The 14,302-nt window shown below is 33.8% G+C and overlaps 1 protein-coding gene across 5 annotated transcripts; it reads left to right on the forward strand.

Moving 5' to 3' along the window:
• The first annotated feature begins 666 nt into the window (after window positions 1-666).
• On the forward strand, window positions 667-5,175 carry LOC107032040 (protein RDM1-like). Of its 5 annotated transcripts, XM_015233597.2 has the most exons (4): window positions 775-915; window positions 1,230-1,385; window positions 4,384-4,660; window positions 4,896-5,175. In XM_015233597.2, exons 1-4 carry the CDS (start codon window positions 906-908, stop codon window positions 4,930-4,932), a joined length of 480 nt encoding a protein of 159 aa, XP_015089083.1. In that variant the 5' UTR covers window positions 775-905; the 3' UTR covers window positions 4,933-5,175. The 5 variants fall into 5 exon arrangements, with proteins under 5 accessions (XP_015089081.1, XP_015089083.1, XP_015089080.1 ...); XM_015233595.2 differs by having other exon boundaries at window positions 667-816; window positions 4,384-5,057; XM_015233594.2 differs by having other exon boundaries at window positions 4,384-5,057.
• Window positions 5,176-14,302: the final 9,127 nt, after the last annotated feature.

The raw sequence follows: 14,302 nt of genomic DNA on the forward strand, positions 1-14,302 counted from the left end.
AAGGCCAAAGCCCGATTGCTTAATTTTTGTATTCAAATTTTACATATGTGCAAGTTATTTCTTTGATAATATAACAAACTCGAAATATGAATTAATTTTTTTTGCTTCTTCTTAAACTATATGATCTGCTTTTTGGTAAGTTGAAATGAGATGGTACATATTATGCACTATGTATCTTTACTCTCTACTATGAAATCATTGGAGAACTTCTATTTCAATTAGATTGCAAGCTAATGCTTGTATATATTCATTCAACAACAGCTACTTGATTAACATGTTTGGCTTCAAACATTTTCTCGTATTCCTCGATCGATCTAAACAGATCAGAGAAGTTTCCCTTACCGAAGCCTCCACAACCGCCCTTCTGATAGACTTGGCCTTTTTCATCTTTGAGCATGCACCCGATTCTCTGAATTATTTCTATAAATATTGTTGGCCTGCACAAAAATACAATTACATTCACGCAGCTAAAAGGCAGAACTATGTAAATATAATAGGATGTAAATATTTAAATAATACAGCTAGAAAAACAAACTAAACAATTGCCAACTATATTTACAATATCTAACGATCTCTATATATCTATGTATCTTCATATGTACATTTAGCCGGCTCATACATTTCTTTATGTTTAGATCCAACTAACAAAAATCTTCCAACGTTGGGCCCGTGCAAGCACGGGCCACCTCTATCTAGTATTAACATGAATGGTAAATATTTTTTCAAATATAGTATATTGTATTTAATAAGCTGCTTCTCACCGTTAAAACACTCCATTTTTCATCGCCTTCGTCAGATCTGGTTGTCTGTTTTTAGGTATTTATCTCCTTCATCGTTGTCTGCTCAATATATTTGGTTCTTCGTGTAATCTTGCATCTTCGTCGATTTTATTTCCTTTTTTGTGTATGTTTGGAGGTATGTATATGTTTTCGTATTTGAGCTCCTTTTTCGAACTGAATTTGGGTTTTTTTTGTTTTTTTAGAGGATTTGTAATTTGTGGGTCTTAAAGCAGTGGTTTAGGGTTGAGCTACCCTTGAGGGAAGGTAGATTGTGTTGTACGCACACATGCATTTCTTTGAATCTGCTATTTGAGATGAATTTAAGTGTTTCGGGTGGTTATTATGTGCAGTAGCCGTCTACAGAAACTAAAATGAATATAGTTTCATCAAATTTTTTCATTTGTATAAGCTGCTAATATGCTTTTTTTGCTTTTCTTTTTCTCTGAACAGTTACAGTTATGAACGGAGCAGTGTCATTTGGTGACCAGGTGGAGATATCATCGGGTGACTCATCTTCCTCTAATACAGATGACCCGATAACGGAGAGCAAATGGATGAAAAATACCATCACCATCGATCAACCTGTTAGCAAATTTGATTCTGAATGTAAGTGACATAATTCACATAATTGTGATTGTCTAGTGATTTTCTGAATCTACTTGCTGAACAAGTGTCTGCATATGTGTTGCTTTGTTACTTCCAAATAAAAAGACAAAAAATTCTTCTCTTTTCATTATGTTTGGGATTTATTGTGTAGGTATAGAAGTGATTTGAAATATAGTTTGTAAACAGTTTGATTTTCCGTCCTAAAAAATTGTATTATCTATGTTTAGAATATGCGCAAAAGGTGAACTTCCATTATTTCCTTTGATTAAGTAAAGTGATTGTTGCATTAATGGTATCAAGAAGATGTAATACAAGTAGAAGATAAACTTGGTTAATCCCTTGTAGAGAAAAACAGGAATCTAACCAAAACTATAAAAGTTTTCTGCTGATCTAGAGTAAGAGGGCTAATAATATCTAAAAGGAGGATAACTGCGTTTTTTCTCCTTGGAACTATGCTGCCATGCACATATACCTTCTATGATAGCTTTCAGCCACCTCATTTCATCTTTCCGGTCAGTTTTAGTTCTTTTCAGTGGATTTTCACAGTGGCAATGACTGTTTCTCTTCAATCATTTTCTAGTGACTGCTTAGAAACTCATGGCTTTTTTACATGGGGAAAGATACGATTTATTACCATGCCAGTTTTGAATCTTTTGATATCAGGCAAGTCTTTCTCGAAAATCAGAACGGTGATCGAATATGTCAAACCTAAGTTGCTCGGACTCTGCGAAAATGACGCCGGACTTGTGACGGATCCTTCAAAGTTCCATTATTTTTGGAGGATCCGACATGCACTTGTCGACATTTTGGAAGAGTCCGAGCACAACAAAAATTCATAGAGGCGAGTAATTTTAAGCCTTAAAGTTATGGAGTGTGTTGGTCATGTAATTAATACATCATCCAAGGAACAACTGTTGACAATCAGATGATGGAAAATAAGGGACCATTTCATGTTACAAGAGGGGGTTGCTATGATGATAAACACCCTTCACCTCCAACCCTAAGGTTGTGGGTTAAAGTCACCAAGGGAGCAAAAGAGGTGGGAGTTCCTAGGGAGGGGTAAAAAAAAAGGGACCATTGTGGTGATTTTTTCCGCACTCTTTAAAACAATGAATTTGGAAGGTACATCAGTTTTATTGCAATATGAGGGGGTAGTCAAGCCCTAATTATTACTCCAGAGGTGACATTTAATGCTGGATGGTCGGATGTAGACCAGAACATCACAAGATTCATAAATGCTTCATGACACCTCTTCTAGTGATGTAGAGCACGTATGGGAAACAAAAGGGACACAGGCATCAACATTCAAATTGACGAGCTCCAGGATCTCCATTCCTGGAAGCTCTAGGATCGCCGAAGTAGACACAAGGAATCTGTTTATTCTTGATCTAAAAGTTGAATCCTATGACCTGGACCAACTAAAAGAGTTACCTGCCACATGCAAATAAAAAAAGTGGTGCTTATCAATGAACTCCGAAAACTCCTCTATGGCTCTCGACACCACCCAATACCCAAACCTCTCCTTTGGGAATGCATTCGAGAATCGAACTCCTTTGCTTCCCCTCTTTGAGATCATCTATCTCTTTTTCTCTAACCCATTTTGCTTCTTTTTCAATTTCTCGTAGCGATTTTAACATCTTATCCTTTAAGGTATATCTTTCCTACCTAACTAGACATGCCTTGCCCAACATCAAAGCAAGCCAACGCCAGTGCAGCAACTCCTGGAACGCCATTACAGCCACTTCAAGAGGCAGTTGGCCTTTATCTTTTTTTGTTCGTGGTGCAAAAAGATATTCTTGACTGCATATTAATTGAAGTACCTACTTCATCAGAGAACCCAGTTTTCTCGTCTATCCTGTATGTTGACCTTCCCTTCTCCGTCTCTTTCCCTTTTCTCCAGCTTATGTCCAGAACACAACCACCAGCTACCAGAGAGCCTGCTCATTGAGTGTGCACAAAGAGAATGTGGAAGGACATTTAAGCTCCTCACAGTTTTCATATCTCTTATTTCATCATTTTGCTTCCAATTGCTAATGCACATAGGGTTTTTCTGTTTGTTCATTCTTGATTTTGGATCTGTATGAGTATTAAGAGAACTTGATTTTGGATTTGTATGAGATTTCACAACAATGGAGCATTAACTTCATTTCGGGCTGAAAATGATGAATAACTTATTCTCTTCTGTCAAACAAGTTTCCTGCATCCTTGAAAATGGTTCAGATAATTTTAGAATTAGGAGATTTTCATTTAATGCAAATGCTGCATCGCTTGCTTGTATTGATTTTGTTTTTCTTCTCCATTAAATAGATCATGAGACAATTATTATACTTCGATTCAAGAAAAGCTTTCAGAAGAAGAAAATGTTATTACTTATAAAATGAAATAAGAAAAAGAGACGCTACTTTGCATCAAGAAACTCTATTGCCAAACAACAATTGAGTTTCAGTTGGGATGAGAAGAAGGGCTGGTGGAGAGGGGAAGCAAAAGAGGAGGTGTACATATATATATTTTTTTTGAGGATAGTGGAGGTGTACTAATTTTTTTTTTGTGGTTAGTCAAAAATGAGAAAATTAGATGGGAAAGTTTACAAGACACCCATCCATGTCAATTTTTTAGCCTCATCAAATTAGGAAGATAAGGTGTATATCTAATTTGCTTCCTTGTGATCTGTACCAATTGACGGACAATCTCTGGCTAGAAGTAGCTTCATTTAATAGAAGGTGGATGTCCCAAGGAAAATTCACATGCACAAATCTCTGTTCAGTTCAATTAAATCATCTCCATTATGATGTCAAAGCGCAAGTCTGAGAGGTCTCTTTGATGATGGTATTGATTCTCAAATGAGTTACTTTTCTGTTTTGTGAGTACGAGTATTGTTTCAAAGATTTTATGTTTAAGTCTTGTTTCAAACTAATTGAAGCATGAGTGACTACAGTGCAAGGTTACGATGTATCTTTACTTAATTCGTATCACTAGTCTTACACTCTCTGTATTACAGATTCAATCTTTAGAAGAGCAAGAATGTACCAAGAGTACATGAAGGTGGTCCCTATGCCCACACAGCGTGGCTTTGTTATCCCTTTCACCTCATGGGTTGGATTGGCTGCATCCATGAAGGAGTTATATGGGCAACCCCTACATTACTTGACCAATGTCCACATGAAGAAGTTGGATTCAATGAGGTTTGGTAGTGATGATGAAGATGTTCCATTAGATACCATCATCGATCCTAGCAAAGCTGAAGCAACCATCTGGCTTATTGAAGAAGTTCACAGGTCTACATCATCTCATCATTACATAGCTAGACTTTGGCTTGCTGATCCAATGTATCATATCCATGTTGATGCAATTTTCCCTAAGCTGCAGAATTCATTAAAATAGATTCTTATCCATTCTATTTTTGATCGACTTGGAATCCCATCTCCATCACTCTTTCCCAAACAACCATGTATGTAAAAAAAATTGCAGATCATATGGATGCTTTAAGTTCTCATTTCATGTCTGATGCAGTGAACATATGGGCTATGTAGTGAACTTGCGCTTGTGAGATATGTGGTGAAGCAGAAGTTCTATTGCGTCTTTGCGGTTGTCAACTTAAGATAAATGTAATACACCTATGAGCAGTGGAGTAGTTAAGAAGATATGAGTTCAAGTTAACCCAACTTTTTGACACAGTTTGAGCATAGATATATGTTCGAAAACTCATATTTTACATTAAGTTAGATATATGATATTGTGTACACTGAAGTTAAACATTGAACAGCATGTATGAAACACTTCTATGTGCAAATAACAAAGTATATTGTATAGATAACAAGTGACTGACGTAAAATCGACAAAAAGACCTATGATCAATCATATATCTAACACACACACACACATGATATTGTGTACACTGTAGCTAAACATTGAACAGCATGTATGAAACGCTTCTATGTGCAAATGACAAAGTACATTTTATAGATAACAAGTGACTGACGTAAAATCGACAAAAAGACCTATGATAATCATATATCACACACACAAATATATATATATATATATATATATATATATATATTTATATATATATTTTTATGAAAAATTGTGACTTTTATGAAGAATTTTACTTTTATGAAATGCTGTAATCTTTTCGAAGAGTTGTGACATTTCAGGTAAGGTATAATAAATATTTGTTTGTACAACCCTTTTTTGTTTATAAATAGAGGGGTTTCTTCTCATTTAAAACAATGAAAATTTTGAACTTCTTATTCTTTTGCACAATTAAATATTTGATTTTGAACTGCTTTTTCTTCTTCTTCAGCACAATAAAATATTTGTATTCTTTGTTCATGTTGAGCGGCTCACTGACACTATTGTTTTTGTTTCATTACACTGGTGAATCAAATTGATTCATCATGAGAGTATCTATTTCTTTAATCCTCGAATACTAGAGGGAATAATTTTCTTACGGAGACATTTTGCATTCAGTGAGCTCAATTTTCCTTTCTGTTTCTTCTATAGTTAGAAATCCTGGTATGTATTTTTTACAATTATTAGTTTAAGCGCATGATTTAATTGCTGTTTTTGAGTAAATGTTTTAAACTTTGTTGTTTATGTTTCTGTGAAATTATTGTTATAAGTATTTGTTAGTACATACTCTATGTAAATTCAACAACTGCATATTCACAATTAATTTTTTACAGAAATATTTTGCTGTTGTCATAATAATGTTAATATTAACAGGAGTAAAAAAAAAAATAGAAAATCAAATAATAGAATTAAAACTAGCAAGTAATTACAATTATATGATACACAATGATGATTATTCACTTACATAAAATTACTTTTTTGAATTTTTTTTCCATTATCTTTTACTTCTCTATCGTCCTTTTCAAGGATCCTTAATATTCGTTTGTGCACAACTTCAATTCCAAAACACTATCATAACTATATGACATGAAATTTGAATTTTGGAAGATCACATTTTAATTTTGAAACACATATTGACTACATATTATTTATTGGTATATCATATGATTATGGACCCTTTGCTCTTGATAAACACATTAGTTATATACATTTTTAAAGAAATATTTAATAATTTGAAAGTAATTTATAGTGTAATACTAACTAAATTTGCAAAAAAGAAAATTGAGAAAAATATTTATTTGACTCTCTAATTATAGACACTATGTAACCATGTGTATAGATGATAAATATAAACTAACCATTGTAAAATTTCTAAAGCAAATTAATGAATATGTAAAATGAAATTATGTATCCTAGGATAAAATAATGTTATGATTTTTAATTTTATCTTTTCTTTTAATAAAACAAATGGTAAACAACAATTGAATAACCTCTATACTCTTAAAAATAAATTTATATAAAAATGTTAATAACAATCAATATACAAGAAAAATCCTATTTTAATAAATTTTAAAGAAGAATGCTCTAACCGCACGAAGCGTAGGTCTGTTTCCTAGTTACTTGTAAGGTAACATCACAAGACTACATATATCCTTTGTTTACACTCTTTTCTTTTTCCTTGATTTTTTTTTATGAATAAAGTATATTTGTAACAAAAACAACTCTCAGTTGATAAAGGATAAAGCTCCCCTGGGTAAAAGATGAAGTTCCCCTTTTCCCGTTCCCGCTTCCATCTTTGATTTCTAAAGAGAAAAAAATGGATAAACATGCAACATGAGATGTAATCATAATTTGATTTCATATATTATATGAGAAAAATGTGGTGACTAAAATCTTAGATTTTGGTGATTTTCTTTATATTTTAATTATTTGATTTACAAATAATAATAATTGTTGGTAGTTTCCCAAGCCATTCAGTAGTGATATGGTGGTATCGGTGGTTATTAAAATGGTGATAGGTTGGTAGCTACATATGAGGAACTCTTTTTCTCAAGAAAGGACAAATCAAAAGCTAACTTTGAAGGAAATGCAACAAAAGGTCTACCCATTTATTGACTCAGATTTCTCCGTAATCTTTGATGAACTCTTTATATGAAACTCTTAGAGTTACTAGAGATGAAACTGTCAAATGAAGTAGGGAAGAATGATGATCCAAAATACTACAAATACCATCAGTTGACTGGCCACCCTAACAAGAAATGCTTCGTCTTCAAGGATGAAATCATGGACTTAGCTCGCGAAGGGAAGATCGAACTTGAAGATGATAAATTGAGTTCAAACCAAGTCAGTATTAATTTTGATTTACCCGATCCGGTCATTACCAGCAATTTTCTTGATGGAAATGGGGAACAAATCATTCCAAAAATTAATCATACAAGAATGATTAAGTTTGGAGACTTCGAACCCATTGATGTAAATGAGTTATTGTATCTCCCTACGCTATGTGATGTGATTTCCGTAGTAGAAGGATCGAAAAAAGACGATGGAGACCAAGTAGATCATTTTGATGATTGGGGCTAGACTCTCGTGACTCGTCGTGAACGTCAAAAGACAAGTTCGCATAAAAAGTCAATGAAGCAACACGTTACGGAAAAGATGGTAGGAGACCGAAAAAAAATTTGACTGTGCACTCAAAGAAGGAGGAAATAAAGGTGTACCACTACCTAGAGTTGCGTCGACCAATTACATTAGGTGAATATTTTCCAAGTTGATTTAACACCATGTTCACATGTGTTGACACAAAAACTCTATGTTGTAATGTCGAAAAAAATGAAGCAAAAAAAGCAACTTCATTAAGTCCATTACCAAAAGATGATTCAAAGCCATCTTCGAAAGTTGAGGATCTTTTCCTGATTCAAATCACATTCTTTAATGATGATCTTCTGCTATGTGAAACACTTCATAATTGCCATTTATTCATGGTTGGTTTTGCATGTGATAAAAGGGTGATCAGAATCCTAGTCGATGAAGGATTGAAATTAACATCCTTCTAATTTGCACCATGAAAGAACTTGGGATTGTTTCAACGGATCTTACTGAAAGAGCTTGATGATCCAACCATTCAAACAAGGAGGACAAAGGGCCATTGGGGCTATCAAAATAGACCTCACCATTGAAGAGTTGCAATTAAGCGTATGGTTACATGTAATTGACGCAAATACTTCATATAACATCTTTCTTGGTAGGCCATGGGTACATGGTAACAAGGTAATCCCATCTACCTACCACCGATGTTTGAATTAACATAAAGATAAAGTAGCTAAAAAGATTAATACAAAGAATAATCCCTTCACTGAAGTCGAAGAACACTTTGCTAATGCAAGGTTTTACTTGAAGAAATATGTCACGACCCAGGCCTACACCCTGGACGTGGCCGACACTTGAATACCATTATTGGTCCCTAAGCTAACCCTCATCCTGAATAGCTACAAGCATAAGACTAATTTAAGCATACAAAGCATAAAAACTTAATAAAAATTCATAAAACTGATTTATAAAGCTTTATCTCTAATGAAAAACTTTAAATAAAAATAAATTATTCAAATCTCCATAAAATAGGCAACTTAAGTCATTAAAACATTTAATAAAGTAAATGAACAGACTTTTGAAAATCTACAATCCATATATGAAGCATCTAAATGAAAAAGATGAATTCGGGACAAGACACGTGACCTCTTAACAACTGACATAACTGAAAGTAAATGTGGAAGCCTCTGGAAGCAAGGAGACTCACCATAACTAACTCAAACTCCCGGATGTATCACCCAAGCTCCTGCTGATGATCCTGAATACCCGTGTCTGCATCATGAAAGGATGCAAGCCAAGACTTAGCATGTGGATGTACGAGCATGAAAGAGGAATTCCTAAGCATAAACATAAGCTTGAACTTGATAAAAAGGAAAAATACTTACCCTTTTTCAACATACTTAACTCAAGGAATACTCAAGGTTACACAAAACTACTCTAACTTACTCAACTCAGAAGTACTCAAGGATAAATTACTCGAATCAGTAATAAGGTTCTCAACTTGATGAAACTCAACAATAAGGTAATCGAAACAATAAAACACAATTCAAATCAATACACTTAACTCGAAGATTTGATACACAACTCTGGATACTCAACCCAGTATAACTTTGTTGGAGTTTCTCTAACCGACAACCACCACTATGAGCCTAAGTGTTGATACATCTTCTTGCCCATGCTGCAAGAACTATCCTACACTCTTCCGTCATATAGGCCATCTTAACTAAGTGGATCCACTAGTCTATGTGAAAATAACTTGAGGAGTCATTTAAAAAGTATGATCTTTTACTACCATGAAAATATTTTTAAAATATTTTGTTCTCTCATCTTAAATGTAAAAAGTTTTACTCTTAGGCATGCTTAGTTCCCATATAATATTTTAATAAATGAACTTTACTCATACTCTTTACTCAACTCAAAGCTTAAGTCTTAAAACCAAGTTAAAACATTTGTAGAAGACTTCTTAAAATATGGTTCATACCAAATTATGGACATGAACGACTCAATGCAAGGTTTTCAATAGACATAGATAAAACTCAATACTTGGAACTCAAGAACTTCAATTATACCATTTCATTTCAAGAATGCGCAACTCGAAGGGTTCATGTGGAATTATGAGCATGAACTACTTAACTCAAGGACTCAAAGATACTTCAAATCTCAAGATTGCTCGACTTATAGGGTTCCTGTGGAATTATGGGTATGAACAATTCAACTAAAGGACTTCATGGGTAACATGTAATAGTCCCATGATTAGAAACATAATCTTTAAGGCGATTTGGAACTCAATAATTAAGTCATAGAACTTAAAGATACCACTTCTCTCAACGATACTCAATTTGTGGAGTCCATGTTTAATTTGTGGGCATGAACGACTCGACTCGAAGGTAAACATAACTACATGGAACTCATGTATACAACTATTCTCATTCTCTTACTTGCTTTCTCAAAAGTTAGTTCCAATCATTGATGAATCTCAAGAGAATTCACAATTGAACTCAAAGACTTTCTTGAACGCTACCTTTAACTCTCTCTTGAATGTTAATTACGAAATAAAGAGTTTTAGTTCATGAAATGGAGGATAGATATCATTATGACAATGTAGACTCATGAATACATTCTCTTCATCCTCTTACTCACTTGCTCAAGTCTTGAAAAAAGTCACTAGAAGTTGTAGAAGACTCTACAAAAGGACTCAAAGGGATTTTCTTAGAATGTTGGAAAGAATTCTTAAAACTTAACTTTTAACTCTACCTTTAATTTGAATTATTAATTCAAGTTATGTTCATTTTAGGTGTTTAGAAGTATTTTAGAGTAGTTAGAACGAAAAAGAGTGAAGGTACCCTTCGAAAGAACTCAAACGGAGCAACCGATTACAGACTGGATGGGGCAGTCAATCTTGGGGATATGGGTGGCGCGGGGTTCCAGACCCTAAAGTTCAGAGCATACTTTGGGGAACTCTGGCTGGCGTGACATGCCAGGCCCAGAGCAAGAAGACTTGACGTAATTCTTCGCTCGTTTTCTTACCCTAATTCATCTAAAAGCAAATGGTTTCTTTCCCAATTACTTGTATATGATTACTTAACATAATTACACTCTAATATACTCAAAAAGTACTCAAATAACTAAATTTCATCTCAATAAATCATCAAAATGCAAACACAACAAGATTTAGTATGAACTTCAAGAACACATCAAGAACTCTAATATTTAAACTTCAAGAATGATATTGCACCAAAAATAACATGATTGGTGTGTGGGTGAAGAAACTCTACACTATGGAAGCTTACATACCTCTGAAGGATTAAACCCATGGCGAAACTCGACAACAAAATGAAAGACTCTCGACGAATGGTTTGATCCTCTCCTCTTTTCTCCTCTTTTCTCTTCTTGAACTATCTACTAAAACCTTACGTGTATATTAGGATTATAAAACTTAATATTATAGGATTAGAACCCTAAAATATTACTAAAAACAAATTAAATCTAATTGGGTAAGGAAAAGACCAAAATACTCCTCACTATTTCGGCTAACTCTCTTTAACTGGACATCCTAACTTCAGACGGTGATACTTCACTCATTCGAACTCAAAACTTAGCAAATTTGGTGGCGTTGAAAATATGTTTCAAATATATTTCCTAAGGTATCTTATAGAACACCTAAATCATATTGTTCTATGAGTTATGGTCGTTTGAAGTTGATCCAAAAGTCATACTTAACTCTCCAAATTTCAGATTTTTGTTATTTTCAATTTAGTTCTTATAGAATCAAGGTGTTAAATCTAGTGACCTGAAATTAATACTAAATATATTTTAAATTCCTTAGCAAAAAACTTACTCACTACGAAGGAAGATTTAAATCTCAGTTCAAAAAATTATCTGGGATGTTACAATATCTCCTCTTTAGGATCATTCGTCTTCAAATGACGACTTGTCTGGGTATGGAATGGGTTTACTCTTACTAAGGTTTGAGTCTAATGGTATGCTCATACTATTTCAAGCTTAACCCAACTCTTTTGGTTGGGGTTCTATACCTCTCTGTGTAAGGAATCTCATCCCAAGACTATTACTCTTTACCACCAGAATGGGCTTATATCAACACCAACCTAATGTTTAACCACACAACATTCAAGTTTAGTACTCTAAAAGCTGCATGCTCTCCTACTAACCATGTCTTTATAAGTTCTCAATAGTTGACTTAATTTATCATCTTATTATCTCCCCCTTAGGTCTAAATCTAACACTGAAATCTATGGACCTATTCCACATTGAAAACTCAATTATTCTGTCTAGGAACACATGAAAATTTATCACTTAATTGGTACCTCATCTAGTAACACACCCTCCGGTACACCTCTGGATGCTCTTGTTACTCTTGTGACTTAGCTACACTTCACTACCCTAATCTTAAGGTTAGAGTATCTTAATTTTACTACTCACATTCATTGCAACAAACATCTTAATTCCTCACCTTTTGTATGTCAAGTATTCTAGATAAAATATCTAGACTAACATCATCACCCTCATGTTTCCATTCTTTTGATTACGACACTCATCTCAAATTCAAGATTAATGTTTATTAATAAACGCGAATATCAATATGATTGCCCACCTACTATACTATACATCATTACTTGATTAGTTTTATAACCTTCTAAAAATCATGGCCCCTCAAACAATTCATAAGCCTATCTTAGATCTATCACTTTATGAATACTCTGAGCTTCTATTCACCACATATATTTGGCATCCTCTAACACAGTGGAACACATACATCAACTCTATTCTGGTTAAGAATAAACTTTAACTCATGTTGACCAACAACTCTTCCTATACCTTCTATCATGAGATCATTACAACTCATCACTTCTTAGTCTACCCATAAAGGAAAACTTCTCATCAAAGACTTACTGGGTGCATGATTATAGTAACATAACTTGTCAAAACACTATCTTCCTTTCTTAGTTCACTAAACCTCTACATACTTTCCTCTAAGTCTAGGCTCTTTCCTACTACTGCTCATGATCTCTTCATTTATTCTATCTGTTAGGGTGAAAATACTACCCAATCTCTAAAGATACTTTCTTATAAGGATCTCAACTGAACCAGGACTTAGAGAAGAGGGTACAACTCATTTTTAGCTTAAACGCACGATTCATATAATTATGGGTGCATTCATCTGAAATTGAACACTTACTCAATCACGGGCTTCTCTCAATGCGCTCTAGAGTCTCATGACTTTCTCAAGACTTTTGATAAGAGAAAATCATCGATAAGGGACAAACTTTGCCTTTTCATCAATCACTAGTATGACGAGTAGTCGAATGAATTTGAGAAATGCACAAGAATGAATAAATCTCTTGGACATAGCTCTATTACACAATTTAGAGTATGAAATAAGAGAAACTTTCCTTAAATGTCTGTAGTCCATCATTTATATAAGTGGGGCCCTCACAACTATAAAAAAATTGTACTTGACACGACTTCATAGATACCCTAGGACACTTGAACTCTGGGCTATGATACAATGTTTGTCATTATCCGATCCTACACCCTGGACGTGGCCGACACTCAAAAACTATTTCTGGTCCCTAAGAGAACCCTCATCCTGGCTGACTACAAGCGGAAGACTAACTTAAACATAGAAAGCTTAAAAACTCAATAAAGTTCATGAAACTGAAATATAAAGCTTTGAATCAAATGAAAAACTTTGAATAAAAATAAATTATTCAACTCGTCATAAAATAGACAACTTAACTGTTTAAAACATTAAATATAATAAATGAACAAACTTCTGAAACTCAAAAATCTATCTATGAAGCATCTAAATGAGAAAGATGGAAGTCTGGATAAGAACCACAACCTATTAACAACTAATATAACTAAAATTAAATGTGGAACCATCCGAAAGTAAGAAGGCTCACCATAGCTAAATCACACTCTCGGATGTATTAGCGAAGCTCCAGTTGATGATCGTGAATACATGTGTGTGCATCATGAAAGAATGCAGGCCAAATGTCTCAGTACATAGAATGAACGATCAAGTAAGAGGAGTTCTAAAGCATAAACATAAGCTTGAAATTCATAAAATTGAAAAATACTTACCTCTCTTCAACATAATCAACTCAAGGAATACTCAAAACTGGTCAAACTTACTCAACTAAGAAGTACTCATTGATAAGATACTCAAATTAGTAATAAAGTTCTCAATTCAGTGAAACTCATTACTAAGGTAATCGACACAATGAAAAACACTTCAACTCAAGATACTCAAATCGAAGATTAGATACTCAAATCTTTCTCGAGCTGAAAGTGTGGGAAAGAGACTAGGATTTGATACTCAACTCAGGATACTAAACTCTATATACTCAACCCAATATCAAGAAACAATACACATGCAATATATGGAAAGCTGTTAAAATAATAGAAAACAACTTATATATATATATATATATATATATATATATATATGTATATAT

This window comes from Solanum pennellii, chromosome 10 (assembly GCF_001406875.1).
Source record: "Solanum pennellii chromosome 10, SPENNV200".
Lineage (NCBI taxonomy): Eukaryota > Viridiplantae > Streptophyta > Magnoliopsida > Solanales > Solanaceae > Solanum > Solanum pennellii.